The 22,741-nt window shown below is 47.0% G+C and overlaps 2 protein-coding genes across 11 annotated transcripts; both read left to right on the top strand.

Annotated features, from left to right (window-relative positions):
* Positions 1-1,792: 1,792 nt before the first annotated feature.
* On the top strand, positions 1,793-7,088 carry LOC4330726 (RINT1-like protein MAG2). 10 transcript variants are annotated; one of them, XM_066307912.1, is made up of 6 exons: positions 1,793-2,170; positions 2,262-2,366; positions 3,140-3,221; positions 3,927-3,982; positions 4,921-5,035; positions 5,110-7,088. In XM_066307912.1, the coding sequence occupies exons 3-6, from the start codon at positions 3,159-3,161 to the stop codon at positions 6,973-6,975; spliced, it is 2,100 nt and encodes a 699-aa protein (XP_066164009.1). In that variant the 5' UTR covers positions 1,793-2,170; positions 2,262-2,366; positions 3,140-3,158; the 3' UTR covers positions 6,976-7,088. The 10 variants fall into 10 exon arrangements, 9 of the variants coding, with proteins under 9 accessions (XP_066164009.1, XP_015627461.1, XP_066164012.1 ...); XM_015771975.3 differs by lacking the exon at positions 3,140-3,221 and having other exon boundaries at positions 2,271-2,366; XM_066307915.1 differs by lacking the exons at positions 3,140-3,221; positions 3,927-3,982 and having other exon boundaries at positions 4,938-5,035; positions 5,110-5,326; positions 5,427-7,088.
* A 7,457-nt stretch (positions 7,089-14,545) lies between these two features.
* LOC4330725 (transcription factor ILI5) lies at positions 14,546-15,842 on the top strand. Its single transcript, NM_001416894.1, has 2 exons — positions 14,546-14,916; positions 15,143-15,842. Exons 1-2 carry the CDS (start codon positions 14,806-14,808, stop codon positions 15,296-15,298), a joined length of 267 nt encoding a protein of 88 aa, NP_001403823.1. The 5' UTR covers positions 14,546-14,805; the 3' UTR covers positions 15,299-15,842.
* The last annotated feature ends 6,899 nt before the right edge of the window (positions 15,843-22,741 follow it).

The following is a 22,741-nucleotide window of genomic DNA, read 5'->3' as shown; positions in this document are numbered from 1 at the left end:
TAATAGGCCCTTTTTCAAAATAAAAAAACAAATTGGTCCATCACATTAGTGACTTAACTTTCACTGGAGGGCTAGGGTGATGGCGCCAATGTTTGGCGCCGTCATATTGGACCATGGTGTCAATGAGTTGGCACCACGAAAAAAACTATTTCTAGAATAAGTTTTTTTTAGACATCTATTTATAGAATAAGTTTTCTAAAAGAATCGAAATATGAAACAAGTTGGATCGGCCTTTCCTTGGCGGGCATTCTCTCATTTACCCCAACCATAATGAATTGACAGCTGGGCTGAAGGCCACATGCCATACATACGCGTGAGGCAAATCTTGCTGGTGTATATGGTCTGCTGGATACATGTACTCAGAATGATAGTGATGATTCACTAATAAGAACATTTGTCGGGGAGACGGTCACCGACGCTGGGTTTATGAGCAGCCACAAGGTATGACATGTGACGTGAAAAATCTAACGTGCAATGGCAGTGATCTACTGATCACCTAGACATCACTCGGAAAATGGCTGGAATCAGTGAATCACCGCACATGTTCCATTGCTTGCTCCATCGATTTGATGTGTAGGAGTACTACTCTGTGTCTCTGCCAAGATGCCAATTGTCAAAGCCTCCAAATCTTCAATAGCAGGCTAAACAATCCGGGGACTCCTAGCTAGCGCGTGCTCGCTGCTAGCGAGCACTCCTACTCTATTAACTATCTCTATTAACACTATTAGTTAATATACTTAACTACATCTATTAGTTAATATACTTAACACTAATGATAGTAATTAGGAAAGATTCTAGAGATTTTTTACTAACAGATTGAAAAATTTTTAAGTTAGATTTGAAAATTTTTGATTTAAATTTTAAATTTTAAAGTCAAATTTTGAAAACTTTTAAGTCAGATTTGAAAACTTTCAACTCAAATTCGAAAACTTTCAACTCGAGATTCGAAAACTTTCAAGTCTAGATTTGAAAATTTTGAAAACTTTCAAATCGAGATTTGAAAACTTTCAACTCGAGATTTGAAAACTTTCAACTCGAGATTCGAAAACTTTCAAGTCCAGATTTGAAAAATTTGAAAACTTTCAAATCGAGATTTGAAAACTTTCAACTCGAGATTCGAAAACTTTCAAGTCCATATTTGAAAATTTTGAAAACTTTCAAATTGAGATTTGAAAACTTTCAACTCGAGATTCGAAAACTTTCAAGTCCAGATTTAAAAATTTTGAAAACTTTCAAATCGAGATTTGAAAATTTTCAAGTCAAGATTTAAAAACTTTCAAGTTCAAATTTGAAAATTTTCAACTCAAAATTTAAAACATTCAAACTCAAAACATGCTAAAGATTAAAAAAAATAATCAGAAAAAAAGGAAAAATCGGAAAAAAAATGGGTAAAGAAAAACGAAAAAAGAAAAAAGAGTGGGAGGCGCGCGCCGGCGCTGGGCCTTATGGGCCGGAAACAATTCATAGGCCTCGAGTGTAAACTACGTTTCAGATGGGCTGCGACCTGAGAAGCCCATATACCGTTCTGGCCCATACGATTTTTTTTGATCGGTGGCCCATACGAATTTTTTTTTGATCGGTGGCCCATACGAATTGCCAACACCAAACTGAGCAAGAGCAACTGTGGCTGACCGAACCGTGAAAGAAGAACTCGCGTAGTCGGTGGTCTCACCACGGGCTCACGGGCAGTGACGGCAGCATCAACCGTTACCCGCTTAAATCAACGGCCGAGATTACTCGGAGACTCTTCGCACAAAAGGAGAAAAAGGAGAGAAGGGATCGCGTATCTCGTGCCTTGCAAGTCGTCTTCGTCTTCCTCCTTGCCATCTCGCCCAATCTCGAGATTCTCCGCTGCTATTATCCCCGATCCAAACCCTAATCGATCCCGCCATGGAAGCGGCGGTGCTCCCGCGACCCGCGGACATCACCCCGGAGCTCCGCCGTTTCCTCGACTCCCGCTTCCGCTCGCAAGCAGACCTCGCCGCGGCCGCCGACGTCGAGGCCGAGATCCGCGGGCGCTACGCGGAGCTCGAGGCCTCGGTATCCGACCTCTCCGTCCGCCTAGCGGCCGCCGCCGCAGCTTACTCCTCCAGCTGCAGCGCCGCCGGCACCGCTCTGAGTAATGTCCGCGGCTGCCTCGCTGCCCTGAATGCCTCCACCTCTGAACCAGGTATCACAGATAAACACTTGTTACTGATTTCTTACATACTGTTCTTCGCGAGTTGATTTTTGCTCGAATTTTTGATTCATTGTTGTTTTAGGGGTCACAGAAGCGGTGGAGGTTGGGAGCGAGGAGATGTTGTTTGAGCAACTTTCTTCTCTGGCCAAAGAGGTGGCGAGAGTGGAGTTGGTCAGGGATTACGCCGGTGAGTGTGAAATTAGTTTCCTCGGACCTTGTATCCGTGCTTTGTTTGATATTTGATATTTCGGATGATTAAAAGCTGACAATGAGATCACTCCTATGACAACTCTTAACGCTGTCAACTCTTTTCCTCGTATACTTTTGTTTGTTTAGTTTAGCCATAATGTGTTGCGAAATACTGATGCACGATCTACTGCTTGCTTAAGAAATTTAGATTGGATAATTTTATTAGGCATGTAGAAAATGACGCTTACGAATTTGAAACCGACCAATGTTTTATCATGTCCATTATATTGATACGATATGATGCCTTTACTTAGAAATGTACTGTACTAACATTTGATACAATGGGGCATGGATTGCTTAAAATTGGAGCAGACTGGGTGTTGGTGATATAGGTTTTGGTGACTGGTTAATAATTGGTCTTGGTGGGTACAGATTGCCAATACAGTTGGGTAGGACGATGATATCTGTTCTGGCACTCACACGATTAATCAACAACTGGGCTTGGCAACCCTAGAAAGGGAGTGTCATTTTGATTAGGAATAAATACTCCCCTGAACTTTTACCGAGTCCTTCTAGCACCCTGAACTATTAATCGGATATTTAGCTCCTGAACCTGTTAATACGGTCCACTCAACCTCCTAAGCCCTTATTTGGATAGGCTGAAATCACTGCCGCATCCACATGTCTGGCTGGAATTTTGAAATCTTGGCTCACACCTGTGGATGGGCCAGGATCGAGGCACACTTAAAAGAGGCCTAAGCTGTTTTGCAGGCGGGTTTGGCCACATGGCATGTTGATTGGACGTATTTGCTACATCATCTTGCTGATTGGACCATTGATCAGATATGAGGAGGTAAATTTAGCTCACCGTAAATCTCCTTCCCATCTCTTACTCAATCAGTGGTCTAATCAGCAAAGTGATGCAGGAGATACCTCCAACTAGCATTCTACATAGCCAAACCGCCTTGCAAAACTCTGGGTGTTACACAGATAAAATTAACAAGTTCTGGGGGCTTAAATACCCAGATTTATTGTTCAGGGTGCTAGCCAGACTCTTGGACAAAGTTTAAATCGGTATTTGTGCTTTTTCATTTTTATTATATGGATAGTTGTCCAATTTAACTGGAAATTATGGGGATACTATTTTTTTTGAGATATTATTTCATATATGCCCTTTGTCTACAACTGCAATTGCGAATGTAGAATCAAACTCCAACAATAGTGCTGAAACCAGAACATCCATTTTGTTCTGCTACCTCACCCATCCAATATGAGCATGGGATTAGGGTGGTTGGACATATTAACTAGATTTAGTCTGTAAAAACTAAGTAAATTCAATAAAACTTTGAATAAAGACAAAACAATACCGAGGATAAAATAATGATCTGATTAGATTTGAATGCTAGAGCTAGGCAAATATGATGGAACATGGAAAGTTCCAACAAACAATTGAGGGTGTGATTTAATTTGTTACTAACAAAGCAAACATCTGGCCACCTCAGAGTTTACTCTGGAAACACCTTGATTATTCTAAGCATATGGGTTTTCTCCTCTCCAGTGTTGTGCGAAAATGCGATGCAAGGAGTTTCATAAGGTTGATCTGCTGGTCAGATGGTATTAGTTCTTGTTCTTAATTGCATCACTGTTATATGTTAGGTGTCACGATTATTCTATCTTGATGGATGTTTCAATTTAACTAGTATTGTAGGGAAAAAGGAAGCACCATAATTTGTTCCTCAAGTTGGTTTGCTATCTTTAGTTTAATACTCCCTCCGTTTTTTAATAGATGCCACCGTTGACTTTTGAACACATGTTTGACCATTTATTTTATTCAAAAATTTTATGCAAATGTATAAGGTATAAATCATGCTTAAAGTACTTTGAGTGTTAAAACAACTCAACAAAATAAATTATAATTACATAAATTTTTTGAATAAAACGAATGGTCAAACGTGTGACAAAAAGTCAACGACGTCATCTATTTAAAAAACGGGGGTAGTATCTATTATTTTGTTAGTCCTGATACTGTGCTCTTTGACTAAGTTTCCTAGTGTGCATTGATTTTTTTTATATTATCCTGCGGACATCTCACTGATATATCATTGCCTGATACCTGCATATTTTTTTTTTGACAAAGTTTCTTAGAATACATAGTTCTACCCATTATCCATAAAAACCATCATCCGATTCATTCTTTAATTTAACCGAAGCAAACAACGTGGAATTTTAATTTTCTACTCCCGGAATTGCATTGTTAGAGCTGAGCCAGGATTTCTTGGTTTCTGAAATTGAGAAACTTGTGAAATGACTCAGTTCAGAAAAAAGGAGGAGGCTTTTATGGACTAGCATGGGAACGATAAATTTGAGTGAAAACTAATTGAATGAATTATCGTGGGATACCCCAACTATTGTCCTTGACTTTAGATACTTAACATAATTTAAGTTTATATTTTCTCGTCCTTGTCTTGGCAATTGGCATTGTACTTTTCTTCAATTATGTTGCTCAAGCATTTGCTCTATACTTAACTTCAACACTGGTGGTTTTTTAACAGTAGGTTGTCTTATACAGAAACGGCGCTAAAGCTTGACAGTTTTGTCGGCGACGTAGAAGATGCTGTTTCATCTTCTGTGACCGGAAAACTTAAATCTCGTGCAGAAAGTTCACTGGTACGAATATTGCCATTTTAGTATGGGAAAACCAACATGTCAACTGCTAAGTTTGGATTTCGTTTTTTCTCCAGAAAACATATCATGTTCCTATTGGATATCTTAAAACAATAGAAGATATTTTATCTTCAGTCACAAAGACCAGACCACAATGGACTCGCCTTGTTTCTGCAGTGGATCACAGAGTTGACCGATCTTTGGCTCTACTAAGACCACAAGCAATTGTCGATCATCGAGCTCTTTTGGCATCCCTTGGCTGGCCTCCATCACTTTCTGGAACAAATTTTTCTAGTATTAATTCTGGGAAACCATCAGAGATTGTGAACCCCTTATTTTCAATGAAGGGTGACCTGAAAAGCAAGTATTCTGAGAGCTTTCTTTCGCTATGCAGTTTGCAGGAATTGCAAAAACGTAGAAAAGCTCGACAGCTAGAAGGGCACATTGTCAACAATCAACTACGTCAACCATTATGGGTAATTGAAGAGTTAGTAAATCCAATAGCTGCTGCCGCACAACGCCATTTCTCCAAATGGGTTGAAAAGCCTGAGTTTGTTTTTGCTCTTGCTTATAAGATAACTAGAGACTTTGTAGATTCCATGGATGAGATATTACAGCCCCTTGTGGATAAAGCTAACCTTGTAGGGTATAGTTGCAGAGAAGAGTGGATTTCTGGAATGGTCATCACATTGTCGACATACTTGGTGAAAGAGATATTTCCTAAGCATATTGAACTTCTTCAGGAAATTAGCTCGGCTGATGCTAGCAGCAAACAATCTCAAGCTAGAGTCTCATGGCTTAATCTTATTGACCTGATGATATCTTTCGACAAGCAAACCCAAGCTTTGATCTCAAGTTCAGGACTCCTACTTTCGGTGAAGGATGATGATAATTGGCAGAGGATCTCGGTTCTCTCCGTCTTCTGTGATCGGCCAGACTGGCTTGAAATATGGGCAGAGATTGAGAGACAGGATACTCATGATAAGCTGAGATTATCAATGGAGAATGAGAAAAACTGGAATACAAGGTTTCAAGGAACAGTGCTTGAATATGGTTCAGATGACTATAAGTCTCCAGCAATTACCGGTGTAATCCAAAAGGGCCTGTCCTTGCTAATAGATCGTGCTCGGCCCATTCCAAATATAGCACTTAGAGCAGAATTCATTAAGATTTCTACTTCACCTTTATTATCAGAGTTCCTTGGCTGGATGCTTCAAAGGTGCCAAGAAGCAGAGGGATTAACAGCTCTGGCAGATGATAATGCTCTTCTCAAGGTATCACAGTCCATTAATGCAGCTCGATACCTTGAGTCCACATTGACAGAATGGTGCAATGATGTATTCTTTCTTGAGATGGAAAATATAGATGGCCGTAGCGAATGTATCTTCCAAGTGGAGATAAATCAACTGAAAGATTTTAGAGTACAATGGACTGAAAAGATTTCTACCGTCATTTTAAGGGATTTTGATGCCCGGTCAAGGGATTATCTGAAAAATAAAAGGCAGTGGCAGGAGAAATCAGAAGGGTTAACATTATCCAGGGCATTCGTAGAATGTTTAGACTACATGCAAGGACGGATAGCTAAGCTGGAAGATGGTCTAAATGTCCTGGATTTTGTGACTGTGTGGAGAACTGTGGCAAGTGGAGTAGACCAGCTGCTCTTTTCTGGAATTTTCAGTGGCAGCACAAAGTTTAGTAATGGCGGGGTGGAAAGACTTCATGGTGATCTGAGTATATTGTTTGCTGCTTTTTCTGCGTGGTGTATGAGGCCTGAAGGCTTCTTTCCAAGACTGTCTGAGGGATTGAAGTTATTGGATATTGATGAGAAGCAGCTAAGAGATGGAGCTTGTACAGATAACAATCGGCTGAGGGAGTATGGTATAAGGCGTTTGACGGCTGCTGAGGTTGAGAAGATAATAAAAAACAGAATCTATGAGTCGTAATATATATAAGGACTAAGGAATAACAGATAGCAGGGTTGAAGTTCGAAATGAGTTGTGAAAAACCATGATCACTTCGTACGGTTTTATTTCATACAAATTTTATTACTGTGCTAGTTTTTTTCTCGTTGATTGCTACAATTAGGGTATACCAGCAAGAAATGCGTTGAGGCGGTTTGATTTGAAATTCCAAGGGGTACTCTCCTATCCTTTTAAACTGAGAAAGAAAAAATAGCCACTTCGTGCAAGAATTTAACCAAGAAAGCAGCTTTTTCTCAAGAAAGCTGTACTGTGCTACATCGCTCAGAACTCAGAATATCATCAGAACTGAACACAGTGAAGGCCGATCAAATCATTTTGTTTTTGACAGACTGCCTCTTTTTAGTGAACCATGCCTTTCCGCCTGAACCTGACAGTTCCATTTTGTGTGTGTAGTTGGAAGGTGCCTGCTGGCTTTGCGCTTTTCTCAGAAGACTTAAGCATCTCGCCAGTCGCCAGTGGCCAGAGTGCAATTACGCAGTTGTCAAGCGAGAGAAACCCAAACCACCCACCCCTATCCCGCGGCGTAAGCATGCAGTCGCGTACGCTCCTCGGCCCCAAATCTGACCTGTGCTCGTGCCGCTCACACGTACATGGCTGGCCAAGCCAAGCAAGCACACCCCCAACCGAAACGTTAAAGCGTAAGAGGAAGCACCGACTTTTTGCTGCAAACGAACTCGCCCTAATCATGCACCCCTCTGCCTCCCGGCCCCAAACCTCCACTGGATAATGCTGTCACCCACCTAACCTGGGCCTCGAGAGAAAGAGATTAACGAGATGCGAGATTGATTTTGATCGGGACGTATCCATCGCAGAGACGAACATATGGTCGAGAGGTTGGTCGGCTGAGCTGCCTGCCCTGCATTGCTCCTGCCCCTGGCTCGCGCAAGTGCGCGCGGCACTATTAGGTGCCTGCCTGCCCCGCGCGCAGGGGCAACCGGACACGCCATGCCGTCCGCCCAGCCGTGCAGCCCGGCCACCACCACCACCGGTCCCCCGCCCCGGCCCGCGCATTGGTCCCCCGCGACCGCTCGAGGTAGATCATCCCCTCCCCCCCTGTCCGCCTGCCAGCATCTGGTACACCTGCGCCGGCTGCGTGCGCCGATCAGGGAGCTTTGCGCCGCACTGGCTGCCGCTCCACCGGCAGCGGCACGGTGGCAAACCTAGCTAGTAGTAAGAAACGCACCATCACGTAAGCTATCCTCCTATCTCAGAATTTGAGATTTCAAGTTGGGTTTTCGACGGTGGATCGACCAACTGTCACTCATTCGATCGATCCCAGCGATCATAATCGAGAGGGCACATTTGTACTGAGGAGATGAAAGTTCCTAACGAAAATTAGGTGTGCACCCTGGATTTTGGACCAAGAATCTTGGAGTGTTGGTCCGCTGGTCCTTCGATCTCTGCAAAGATCGAGATACGCTCACTCGCTTTCGCTGTTCCTGCAGCTAATAGCCTACTGCTCCTGCATCCATCTGCTTTAGCCCCTGTCTTCGAACGACCATTCAGAGATCCAGACGTCTCGCTGTCCATCACCCTGTCAACGTTTACACCCAGGATACTTTTGATGATTCATGTTGGATCCACCGGCCGGACAGCCTACATACAGGCCACTGCGCTAGTACTACAGACAACTTGACGTGATTAATCGCACGGATCCTGAGCGTGACATCTACACGTACATATGTTCAGAAGTAGGAGTGGTACACCCAAACGCGCGCCTACTTCCACGTGCTATGCAATCAGCAAAGAGACTTTCTTCGAGATTACAGTGCTGTTACGTAAACACGTCTGGTTGATATGTATCATCTCCACTGCTTCTGCTAATTTCTCCCCAAACAAATCCACATGAGTTTGAGTCACACTCACGTGCTGAGTCCCTCACGTCCAAAGGATCGAGACGCGATCGAGAGAAAAGGCAAAAAAGCAAACAGATCGATCGTTGCCGACTTGCAGCAGTAAACTAATCAACCGAGACCACACGTAGGGAGCACTACTCATACATGTTTCGGGACAGCTCATGCACGCACGCATCGCAGCAGCGGCGGCTTCAATTCTCCTACTTGCTACTACCTCGGGATCCATTTCAAGGAACGTGTGTGTACTTTTTTTCATTAGTAGATTGACACGCACGCAATTAACTATCTGCAGTATGAAAAATGCACGGTCGGCTAGTCGTACTACAAGGCGAGAACTGAGCCCGAAGCTGGAAGTCACGTAAGACCCAGAGCTTGAGACAGTGGGTCATCCGTGTATTAAACCGGTCGGTTTCACACACGCTGTACGTTTTCTTTTACAGCGCGCAGGTTCATAGAACCAAATTAATCAGATCACTGTCAAGTTCGCCAAAGTTTTAATGATTTAATATAGTTGTACTTTCTTACATATAGATTAATTAATTACTATCTTTGAACATACTGGTTTATTATGGCTTATTTAACAGCCTCAATCGCATGCAGCTACGTCGTATATACTACTCGATCGTATACGTAGAGTACTGAGTATACTACAGTACGTGTTGTAGGCGGAAGGGATGGGCATGGCTGGGGAAGAGAGGAGTTGGTTGCTTCACACGTCGGGCACAGGCACGTGTGGGAGCCCACGGGTGCCTTCCGCGCGGGGGGGCAGCCCATGCAGCCGGGTCCGCACCATGCAATAAACACCGCGACGGCGACGTCCGAACTCGGTCACTTCTTAACCACATGCCAACTTGCCCTCTCTTTCTTCCTCTCCTCCTACATCGGTTGCAGTTTATTTTTTTAAAAAAAAACATGACGCCTTGTATACGTCAGACTTTGTAGCTGAAAGACATGCAAGAAAGTATTGGTAAAATAGATGTTAATACATATGGAGCGAGTTTTGTGTTGATGGCCGTCAAAAGTGAGCTATAGCTAAGGTTAATAGTGGCCCGGACTAGGATGCATGTAAACATCGATCGACTTTAGTTCATCGTACATGCAGAAATCTAGTACCACGACTTTTGTGGTACTCCCTTCTCAGAAAAGCGGGGAACAGTACTGCCTCAGTACGCTATAATTACTGTTGCACAGGCAGCCTAAATATCACGTTCCGTTGGATGGATCGGCCAGCCGGAGGCAGCAGTGGTGCTGTAAATTAAAGCGACAGAGATTTCCGCAGGACAAGCTTTTCAGAAGCTTTTGGGCGCAGAGAGGACGGTGGATCGAACATGACTTGGCAGAGGGGCACGCAGCTACTGTTTCCTAACTTTACCGTACCCCCCCCCCCCCTCCCCTTTTTAGTCTTCGGCTAGGCCCCCAGCTGCTTACCACTGTACTCCCAGTTACTATTACTACTACCACCACCAGGGGAGCAGTAGTCCAGTAGTAGTTGTAGCATTTGCACACCACATCTGCATGGCCCACCCACGTAGTACTCCAGCTTTCGCGGCGATGGATGGATGGACCGCTGCGAGCACGTAAGTTACGTAGCCCCAAAAGGCTGGTTTTGGCAACGGCAGAAGGATAGGAGCCAGAAAGCTCTCATACCGGCATGCTCCATCCCCCCCCCCCCCCTCTCTTTCACACACGCACGCATTTGCCGTGAGCCTAGTAGCCTGCCATATGATCCAGCAGCATACTATACTGACATATTGTACTGTGCTGCTCCATGTAATACTCATAGCGGTACTCTGGTACTCTCTCCGTTCCGAATTATAAGGGCAGTAGCAGTGCAAGACACGTTGTACGTGTCTCTGGCCCATGTAAGCGACGAAATGGGCCCGTAAGCCACGCTTCCCATAGCGCTCGTGGCCAACAAAGTAATCCTTGACCGGTAGACCGCACAGCCCACTACACCATCGAAAAAATCTGGCGCTTCTCCTTCCAACCCCGTGCCGCTTCTTCTCCCCAACCCACCGCGCGCTTCTCCCCCAAATCCGCCTGTGCCGCTTCTTCCCATTCACCGCGCGCTTCTCCCCCAAATCCGCCACGCCACTTCTTCCCCAATCCTCCTCGCCTCTCTCTCTCAAAGCCGGGCGGAGCGGTGGCCCGAGCGGCGACGGTGACGACGCCGGGCTGAGCGGCCAGATCCGGTCTAGTCTCACTGGATCAAGGCGACGACGGCGAGCTCGGACGCGGCATCGACCTCGAGCTCCTCTCCTTCTCCGCGCTTTCCCCATCGAGCCAGTGAGCTTCTCCGACGAGGACAGTGGCAGCGGCACGGATCGAAGCGGCACGAGAGCTCCCCAGCGGTGTGGCGACGAGCTTCCCGGCGACATCGAGGTCGGCGCCGCGGAGCGGAGCGCGGGGACGACGACAAGGTCGGCGACGCGGAGCAGGAGACGGCGACGAGGTCGACGCTGGGGAGGGCATGAGGGAACGGCGAGCTGGAGGCACGCCCTCCACAGCGCGGGCTCCAGGCGTTCCCTCTGCCTCGCGCGAGCGAGGAATCGCGTTTCCTTGCTTGGGAGCGAGCGGCTCAACAAGGACGTGGTGCTACGCGACACGTTGGCGAAATTCCTAGCTGGCACATCGAGGTAACGCTCCACCTAGGAGCACTATGAAGGGCCTAAGGGATTTTGGAGGAATGTAACATATCCTAGATCTACAAATCTGCACAAGATTATATCCAGATTTATAATCTTACGGTGTGTTCGCTACTCCCAGTTCCCAGCCTGAACAGTATACATGGAAAACAGAGCGGTCCATTAACACGTGATTAATTAAGCATTAGCTATTTTTTTTTAAAAAAGGATTAATTTGATTTTTTTTAAGCAACTTTCGTATAGAAACTTTTTACAAAAAACGCACCATTTAGCAGTTTGTGCGCGTGAAAAACAAGGAAGATGAGTTATAAAAGGGGCATCCGAACACACCCTAAGTATGTGTCACATCCCTTTAAAATTCTTTATATTATGCCAGGGAGTAAATATTTAGCACTGTGACCGGGTCGTGGCTTGTTAAAAATAGGGCCTGCGCGCAAAAGTATCACGAAGCGTAGCACGCCAATCTCCAGGAAATTCGACACGTACTTGTACGCTTCCTGCATTTATCCGCAACGGAGTTAGTGTTACCCCCGTACTACTAGTAGTAGCTCCCTAAACCTATCGGGCGTTTCTTCGGTTGGTCCGGTCATTTCACATATCAGAGGGACAGATAGATACAGATGCTAGTAGCCGTAGGAGTGGCTACTGATCACGGAGAAAGATACACATAGAGCCTATAGAGAGCGACGAGTAGACACCACCGGTACGTGGGGCCTCTAAAGTAGTAATAATCTAACGGAGTGGAGGAGCTATACATTCTCTACTCCGCTATATATGTGGGTGATCGATCGATCGATCCATATTTAAGGGGCATATGTTGATGTTCCGTGGATATACCGGGCGCGGGCGACAACGGTACGTGCCGTGTAACGCAATCCCGCGCCAACGCCGCGTGTGAGACGGACCGGCGCCACGAGCCCGGCCTCTACCGATCCACCACCATGCACCCCTCCTCACCTCACGTGGGCCTCTCGCTCGCCCGCCCGCCGTAACCGCCAGCTGCATCATCACACACGACCTATCTCCCCACCTCCCGCGGCCGCGCGACCAGCGGGCGCGTCGCGTGCGCAGCCGCGGTGTGCGCGCGCTCGCGCGCGGGCGGGGGACGGAGGACGCCAGGACGGGAAGGAGGAGGCGGACCACACAACCCCAGGTGTAGAGTTGGAGTAGTACGTATGTGCAGGGGGGGCCCTCGGTGGCGCGCGATGATTTCGTGACATGACGGCCATTTTCTGGCCGCCGCAAGGGGCTGTCGCTCGCGCGGCCCGCCGGACCGGCCGGAGCCAGGCTCGATCACATGCGCCACGCGACGGTCACGTGGGGGTTGGCGCACGCTGTCCGCCCGCCCGCACCATCCCATCTGGCACCGCCGCTGGGCCTCCACGTCGATCGATCGATCGAAACGCCCCGATCGAATGCCCAGATATCTCTCACGTAGTACTATATATTTCTCAAACCATCCGGCATCTATCCGCTAATCAGAAGTACTCGGTTAGTTTAAGCCAGCGTACGCGTGTTGCGTCATGCGTAATCCCCCCTTAATTATCGTCTCACTTCTTGCCGTTGATCGTCCCTGGCTGTTCCTGTTAGGTATAGTGCTTTTATAATACACCCGCATACGATCCACAAATATGTCATACTATACTGCTGATTTGTTAGTTATAATTTGCAGACAATGCCGTGTGACATTGTGGACACGAGACAAAAGAGCGTGAGTTGTGTGCATGCATGTACGCTCTCCCGGCTCGGGCAGCCGGGGACAAGGGCATCTCTCTTGAGTGTGGTGATCGGTTTGTTTATGCAGCAGCGCGCATAAACAAGCTTTGGTCTACTTAAAGACTTCTGCACAGGTTATTAGATTGTTATTATTATTTTTCAAAACTTCCACGGGTTAGAGTTAGGGTACTGCACGTATGCTTGCAATACAATAGTAGCAAATGTTTCTCTTGTCCTTTTGCAACGGGGCTAGGGGTACAAAGACGCGCAAGCCAACAAGCGTTGTCCCCCTCGGCTTCCAATTTTGACGCCCCCGACGAATTGCAAATTTGCAAAGTTACACGCGTCGATCGGAACACTTCAAAATGGACTAATCGAAACATCTGCACTAACTAGCTAATGATTACTTACCGATCACAGTTTCAGGATATATAGATTGGTCCTTGGTCGACGTCAATTCATGATTTATTAGCATATTAGTAATCGATTAGTTCCACGAGCAAGCAAGAACAAAGTATGGCATGCATACATCAAATCGGAACAGAGCCAACCAAAAGCGAGACGGTTTCATGTACTACTGATGTATATAGGAGTAATAATGTAATATCCAAACCTTGGTTTCCATGGATTTTACGTGCATATAGCAAGCTTTCTAGGGTTCCCTCTTTGCTGGGTAAACCCGCTGGTGCGGCGCGGCATGGGCACGTGGCAAGTGGTGGGTGGTCATAGCTTATTATAACTGGGCTGGGCCCACAGGCTGCCTACCGGTGGTGGGCCACAATGTAGAGGGTCTTCTCCCGGTGATTAGACAGAGAGAGACACGCGGGCCCATCGCCCTTTTTCTCTACGGATCGATCGGTCGTTCTGTAATCTGTTCCGTAACAACTTTCTCTCAGGGCGGATGAAACTCCCTATGTTAATGGCGAAAATAAGTCATTGGCTAATTGCTACGAGGTTGTATAATAAATTACCAAATTAATTACCAGATTAATTAGAGTGATGAGAGATCGATCATGGTGGTTTCTGATTATAATGGTGAACATTAATTTAGAGTTGTATGCAAAATACAATTCTACTCATAGTAAAGAATAAAGTTAGAGTTAATTATACAAATGAATGCAGTGCAATCCTACATAAACAGTAGTAATCCCGTAATCGTGGATAATCATGCTGAAAAGCCGAATAGTTATGTACTAATCAGTCATCAATCCTCTGCGGCCTGATCTCCTCTCGGATGCTATCTAGCAGCCTATTTGCGTAGCGCATGTTAGCCCATCTCCTTATAAAAGACACCCTCTCCCTTTCTGTCTCCCTCACACACACTTCTCCCATCCAGCTAGCTTTTGCAGATCGAGCGAACCTTCAACACAAACCGGCCAGCTTGTTCCTCTCCTCTCTCTCTCTCTCTCTCTCTCTCTCGGTCGCAGCCAGCTAACTTCGAGTGTGAAGAACACTCACGCTAGCTAGCTTTCTCAAGGCCACATACGCTAGCTCCGCCTCCACGCGCGGCGTACGTCTAGTTTGATTGAGGCTGAAGAGAGTGCGTGTTTGGTAGAAGAGGCTAGCTGTTGACGATGTCGAGCAGAAGGTCGTCGCGTGGCTCCATCTCGGAGGAGGAAATCAACGAGCTCATCTCCAAGCTCCAGTCGCTGCTCCCCAACTCACGCCGACGCGGCTCCAGCCAGGTAGCTAACCACATTCTTGCATACGCCAACTGCTTGTGTACTGCTAGTGTGCTGCCACTTTGGTAGTAGCTATAGGTTTGCTTTCGGTGAACACAGAAGTGGCTACTACTAGAACAATCCACACACTACTATAGTCGTGTGTGTGGGTGGTGGTTTGGGGTTAAGCCCGTGAGCGATTCGGTGTGTGTTTTGTCTGCACGAGACGAGTAATGTGGCGTTAATGCAGGCGTCGACGACGAAGCTGCTGAAGGAGACGTGCAACTACATCAAGAGCCTTCACCGGGAGGTGGATGACCTCAGCGACCGGCTGTCCGACCTCATGGCCACCATGGATCACAACAGCCCCGGCGCGGAGATCATCCGCAGCATCCTCCGCTCCTGATCGGCAAGCAGCAGCAGCAAGCGGCACCGGCCGGCCGGCCGGCCTATGTCGACGACGAGATAGGCCGGGCCGGCCGGGCAACGCCCGCGGCGCCAATTAATCAAGCGTACGTCCTGCCGGCGCCATTCTCCGGCCACCAGAGAGCATTTAGCTAGGGTATATATATCTACATATATAAAATATTTATGTCGTATGTCCCTCCCCAAATGTACGAGCCACGCTTACACGCGCGTGTATCGATCTCTCGATCTCTCTCTCTAAGCTCCACTCGAAGTAGGGCATTAGCACTAGGGGCCTAAGCAGAGGCTTATCCTCGCTTTAGCTCATATTTTCATCGCTTGATGTGTCCTCTCTGAACCCCCACATCTTGTCTTGTTTGGTTTTTCCCTCTCCCTTCCAATCTATGTAAATTTAGCTGGTGTGGTTTGGATCGAGTTGTGTCCTCTACAGACAACCGACCGACCACTACTACCTAGAGGAAATTAATATCATCATGGGTGTACTGCTCCAGCTTTAACTTCAATTCAGTTGGCTACGTACTACGAGAAACCATACTGTATATTAGGAGTATATTTTTCTCACATATGATTAAGATATTCTCGCGCGAGTTCCCGCAGGGAGATCGATGAGCTAGATCGGTCGTCGGTTCTACATTTTCTTCTATCTGTACGCACGTGAAACCGAGCGCGTTTACTCTCGCAGCTAAAATATATTTGCATGATAGGCACCGCACGATCGAATTAATGCTGCAGCTAGGTAGCGGATATTGTTACGGCTGTATCGATCGACGCCGCCGGCCGGTAAGTTACGTTAAGTTCGTGGTCGACGGCGACAGTCGACGAGAGCTTAGGCTGCAGGGAGCATGTGTACGTACGCTTCCACTTGGACTTGTCTAGTAGCTAGGTCTCTGATCTTTAATCAGGCTGAAAGAAATAGATGAGGGGATCAGGAAAAAGGTTGGCGTCAACCGCCTTGTTTTTGCTCGGCCGTTAATGCCGTGGTGGCGCTGTCGATCGTCCTTAATTTTCTCTCTGCGACGCGCGCCCCCACATGTTATGGTCGATCGTTCGATCGGTGCACCAGACGAGACCAACCCAACCCCGGCTGGCAGGTGAAAGTCACCCTGGCTACAGTGACCTGAGGGCAAAAGGCATCCGGCTACCTTGCCTTGTATAGGACTACGTACGTGTACTACTTACACAAGTACTAGTACTAGTAACAATTAATCCTGTATTGATTTTACTAAGAGCAGTTACAATAATAGACTATAAGTCAGTTATAAACATATAAAATAAATAAATATAGAATAGAGAAAAGCAGCGAACCACATATTTGTAGCCAGCTACAGTACTGATTCTAAGGCACAATGTATATATTCATTGTATATGATAGGTACGATCATATATTAATAGTGTAGCATATATTTATAGATAACTATTGTATAAATTAACTATAAATGATTTTGAGCTAGTTGGCTATACGCTCTAAGTACCGAAATTTAGCGTGACAATCAATTTGGCTTTAGTAACTGTTCATGTATCCGATTGCGGATATAAGTCATAAATTCTAGTTTGCTTCTCAGCTTTTTTCACAGATATGAGAGTCTTTTCACGGATTAATAAAAGATATCTCTTCATTTGAGCAGTTTTCTTAATTATTGGGTACAAGTCTGAAATAACATGTATTTGAAATCACAGCGGTTAGCTAATTTGCAAGATATATACTTTCTCCTAAAAAAACACACTATTTTAGATATCGGCATGTTGTCTTCGAATTAATTACAGCTTCAATCACTACATTTTTACTGTGAGAAAACATGCACTCAAAAATATATTGAAGACTATAGCATATAAAATGTGTTTTTCGTGAAAATCTCATTTATGATTTTAGTGTATCCAATCTAAGGATTTGGATCAGCTGCAGTCACAATAGTGACTGCAGCTTAAGCAGTAGCAGTACTCATCATTAGATACAAATCGGGTGGCTCAGGTCATACACGATACTGTTTACAGTACAGTAGTAGTAATACTATAGCACGGGACACTGTTCACATGGTACTGTAGCTTTAGATCTGAACTGTTGATCACAAAAATGAATGGTTGAAGCTGTGTGCAGTTGTTAAAAGTGACTGCACCAGATCCCAATTCGTTTTCATGACCAGTGGCAGTACTTGCCGCATACGGCCGTCGCATATGCAACAAGTCAACAGGCTACGGACGAGGATCACTGTGATACATGTATCTTTGTGTGAACCTCATGCATTACTGTTCATGTTTCTTCTCTGTACATCACAAAGGGTGTGTTTGAGAAGAAGGGGATTGAGGAGATACGCAAAACGAGGTGAGCCATTAACTCATAATTAATTGAGTATTAACTATTTTAAATTTCAAAAATGGGTTAATATGATTTTTTAAATCAACTTTCCTATAGAAATTTTTTATAAAAAACGCACCGTTTAGTAGTTTGAAAAACGTGCATGCGGAAAACGAGAATCAATCTCCCCTATCTCCCCAGAACAGCCAAAGTCTAGATAGCCAGCAACACTGGCTGATGATAGCTAGGGCGCCGGACACCATTGCAAGCTTCTGCAAGGAACCCCACATGCATATGCATGCTACCAGCTGCGCAGCGTGTGATTGATCTACTTACGCTATCTCGACTAGAAGGCAGGCAGGGAAGCAAGAAAGGCATGACAATTGACTTGCTTTGATCTGAGGCCATTGCGTTGAGCACTTGACTATCTAGGCCAATGGATGGCACAGTACTACGTACAGCTTGGCGCTGGCAATATATGAAAAATCTAATGTTCAAGAGTTTGCTGTAAATGTTACTAGTAGTAGTTGAGAGCTATTGCTAATGTGATAAATGTTATATCAGTACTAGCTAGAAAACGGTGTACTAATAAACTGTAAACTGGAGTTCTAGCTGGATGCTCACTGTGAAGTACTACTACAGTATAATTCAGAAGCGGCTGAATTCTTACGCACAAGCTAAAGTGGAGCTCATCACATTAACATCTCGTGTGAATAAAACTATAGGAGTATTTAGCGTACGCCCTGAGCGGTCAAAAATGTGAAGACCAACTGCACATAGTCAAGATCTGACCACTCAAAGCTAACAACTGCCAGAAGCATCTTTTCACATGAAAAAGTACTGCTAGTGTAGTAAAAAAAATCTCTGTCTGGGTACATATTTATGTTGCTAGCTAGGGCTGGACCAGCCTATGTTTCATCGGTGAACGCTCATAGGCCAGTGTTCCTGTAAAGATTTCATCTGGGAGAAAATATTCAGTACACTGCGTTGGGAAAATATTGATCGCATGTGTGCGAGCACAAGTGCACAACACATACAGTACGTTGGTCGAAAATCGGTTCAGCTCTGCATGAACCCCAGACAGTCAGATAAGTAACGTACGTACACTAGTAGTACGAGAGCTACAGTTACTTGAGCCATGAAATCGATCGATCGATCGCATCGAAACGAAATTTGCAGCTTTGCGCTGGTAAACAATATTCCTGACACTTGCAGTTCTGTTAAAGTCTCGGCGCCAGCTATCCTGTCAGCTTTCCAACTAAAAATGATTGCCCGTGCTTTGACTCCTCCACACCAGCAGTTCGTACGTGCCATCGATCTCTAATCAGCCAACGATCACGTACGCCGATCACTCGATATATATATCTTGCACTGTTTGCACGTATAGATCGATCGATCGATCCATACCGGTATACATGCATGCACGCACGATCGACGAAGAAATGGTACGTATAAGTACTTGGTAATATATAGCACGTACTACGTACGTATGTGCATGTGGTGTAGCTGCGTCCCAGCAATGCAAGTACTGTGCGCGTACTACTACTGCTGCGGCGACTATTCGTGTGGTGTGTGGCTCGCACTGTTGACATGTGCAGGACAGTGGCATGTGCCGCGGCAGTGCGGCTCGTGGCCGCTGGCGATAGGCGATAGATCGATGTAACTCGCTAGCTAGCTAGCTAGCGTCCGCCGGTTGCGCGGCCCCGGCTGCTGCCCACTGCGTGCTCAGTGTCGTGGGAGCAGCGGGTAAAGTGGGGGAGAAGGAGCGGCCGCTTTCGCCGGCCCCACTCCGCCCGCCGCGCGGCACGCAGCCGGAGACTCGCCTAACGGCCGGCAGCCCCTGCGTCCAACCACAAACCACCGCCGGGACCCGCCGGCGAACGATCGGTTGATCGAGAGATACTATACTATACTCCTCCTCCCACAGCAACGTAACCGCTATACACCGCGGATGCAGCGCGCAGCGGTTAAAGCGGATCGTCCACCACGACGACGACAAGCGGCGCGCGTTAATTAGCGCCATGCGTGTAGTGACTGGCTTGCCCCTACGGGCTACTGCGACAGACTCGGGAAAAGGCTACCGCTGCGAGGGTCCGACTCGGGATATCGGGGAAATTGTCGCGAGTGGCCGGCCGTGAAAAATCAATTAAAAGGTCCCCTAGCGCACGCCGCACGGCAGGCAGTTACTCTTCGTTCGTGCAGCTCAGGTTCAGGAGATCGTAGGGCCGGTGGAGCATCGAGCTAGAGTAGCTAGCTACTCGTACTAGGGGTGAAAACTGAAAAGGACCCCCAGGTTCATGCGTGCAAAAGGTGCGTACGTACTCCCTGTACACTGGTAGTACGCGTACGATTCTGGAACCTATGATAAAATGTGAGTAGTTATACGGAGCAGTAGTAGTAGCTTTTATTTTAGCTTGAGGGTACATATATATACGAACTACTCCTAGGTACGTTTATCTTGGCTTGTCACGCCCCTGCATAGTCTTGGCATGTTGTTTTCTCATGTGTACGATAAATGTGAACCTATGATATGTTTTTTTTTTCCTGGATAGCATGGGAACCCTTACTTTCTGAGTAGTTTCTAGGCGTACCGGAAGAGCGATACCTGTGAGGCGATCAGACGAGACCGTGCTCGTCCTAAAAAAAGATACTACTACGGCCACAGTCGTCGCCCACACCACACACGCGTACGCGATCGAGAGGGCCGGGGTCGTGGAAGCCACGTTCGGTTGTCAGTCAGTCCAGCGAAGAGAGAAACAGGGCGCCGAGGCAGCATGCAGATGCAGATGCGGGCAGGTAACGAACGGACTGAAACTTCCATGTCCTGCTGCCTGATGCTGCCGGCCGATTCGCGCCCTGACCCGGCGACTGGTTTTCGGGGGAGATCAGGTCCTGGCATGCGGCATTGCGGCAGCGGGGAATAGTATTATGGACCGAGGAAATCGTTGACCGCGGCGAAGGATACAGGGATCGTTTTGGACGCACGTATGGGTAGAATAGTACGTGATCTCTCCTGACGAGCTGTGGCTCTGGGATTTCTATCGGTGGCCGGTTTGGGCAGGAGCAGCCGGGGATGGGCAGGTGGCAGGAGCACGATCCGTTTTTTGACTTCCAGTTTCCTCTGCAAACTTCGCTTGTCTCGGCTCGTAGTCGGTGCTCAGATACATGTATGCTCCTAGTCTCCTACTCCGATCCTACATGATACTACGTACGGAAGATCCACGTTTTATTGGTGGAGGGGATTTTGAAGCAATCTGATTGGGTTTCTTCCACTTGCTGGACATCTCCTTCGCTCTCCCGCCATAGGATATAGCCTAATAATTTTTCTATACATCTCTCCATAAATTTTCTATAGCCTAAAAATTTATCGAATATTTTAAATACAATATGGATATAATGTTATTGCATGTAATTGCAAAGTGCGCGCATGAGTGAGAGAATTCAATCCCACGAATGTCTGCTTGATGGCAACAAGTTTATTGTTGCAAGTTTTGGAACATAACATATAAATTATGTTATAGTTACATCCAAACTATAAGGTACAATTACACTATGATTGTACATTTGTACTGATAAATTTTGAATTATGGATATTCCCAAGGCAGGATAAACACCTTTGCAACGGTATTCTCTCCTGTGAACGATGCTTTGTTTGCGAGCGCAGGTAAGGCCCTGTTTGATTCAGCTTAGGATTATTATAATCTAGCTTATTAAGAGTAAGCTGAAACAAATAAGTAGATTATTATAGCAGATTTTTATAATCTATAAGCCAGATTATTATAATCTAATAAGCTGCTCTAGAGGAGCTTTTTTCAGATTATTGAGTGGCTAAAGACCCACTACCCCTACATACTTAAGAAAAATTACCCACCTATACTATCAACCGAACAGATAGCTGAGGGCATTATAGACTTTATCCTTTCAAACCCAATAATCCAGACAAACAAACAACTCACAGCTTATTTTATGTCAGCTTATTATAATCCAGCTTATAGTAATCTGGCTTAATAATCTAGATTATAATAATCATAAGCTAAAACAAACAGGGCCTAAGGGGTATAGCCTTTCAACGGCCCAAGGTCACACTGTTTTATATGGCCTTGACCCAACAATCAATTAAAAACAAGAAGGAAAAAGTACACCGAAGGTCCCCCAACTTGTTATCGAATTATAAACTCGTCCCCCAACCGCAAAATTGGATACAACGCAACCCTTAACTTACAAAACCAGTGCAAACTAGGTCCCTCGGTGGTTTTGACTCTGGTTTTGACCAACGTGGCAGCTGACTTCGTGGGACCCACGTGGACCCCACATGTTAGCCTCTACTTCCCCTTCTCCTCTTTCAACAGGCGACGAGAAGGCTGGGTACGGCCGGCGCGGCGGATGGCCGGCACGGAGGAGCTGAGCGGCGCCGGCGCGGCCCGGCGGCGGGGGAGGAACTGGGCGGCGTTAGCAGCAGCGGGGGAGGAGCTGCGCGCGCGGGCTGCCATCATCGTCATCGTCGTCGTCCGCCACCACCCCGCTCCGCGCCATCGGCTTCCCGCGCCACCACCTCCCCGGCCTTCTCCGCCCACCGCCGCTTCCCCGGCTTCGCATCGGAGCACGAGCACGAGTCGCCGCTCCCTGGCGTCGACGGCTTCCTGATCCAGCTCTGGCCGCCCGACGTCGCCGAGGTGCTCGCCTCGCGCCTCGGCATCCACCCCTCCCTCCACACTCTCAACTTCGCGATGCGCTCCGCCTTCCGCGCTGCACACCCCGACCTCGTCTTCCGCCTCTTCTCCCCCGACTTCCCAGGTGACACCGCCACCGTAGCCTTCCTCGTGCGCGCCTGTTCCTCCGAAGGCTGCCCGCTCGACGGCCTCCGCGGGTGAGGAGCTGGGCGGCGTTGGGGAGGACGAAGGAGGAGTCGAGCGACGAGAGCGGCGCAGATGAGCCACTCGATGGACTTGCTTGGTCGGTTGACGCCGAGGCGGTCCTGGATGTCGTAGAACGCGATGGACGTTGGCACCGACAGTCTGATGCGGCGGTCACGGAGCCCCCGCGACGTCACCACCTTGCTGTGCTTGTCCTTCTCGCCCGCACGCCACCGGGCTCATCCGCCACGTCGCTGTCGTGGCCGCCGACGCCGAC

The sequence above is a fragment of the Oryza sativa genome, chromosome 2 (genome assembly GCF_034140825.1).
Source record: "Oryza sativa Japonica Group chromosome 2, ASM3414082v1".
In the NCBI taxonomy this organism is placed as follows: Eukaryota; Viridiplantae; Streptophyta; class Magnoliopsida; order Poales; family Poaceae; genus Oryza; species Oryza sativa.
This window is presented reverse-complemented; position numbering and strand designations above follow the sequence as displayed.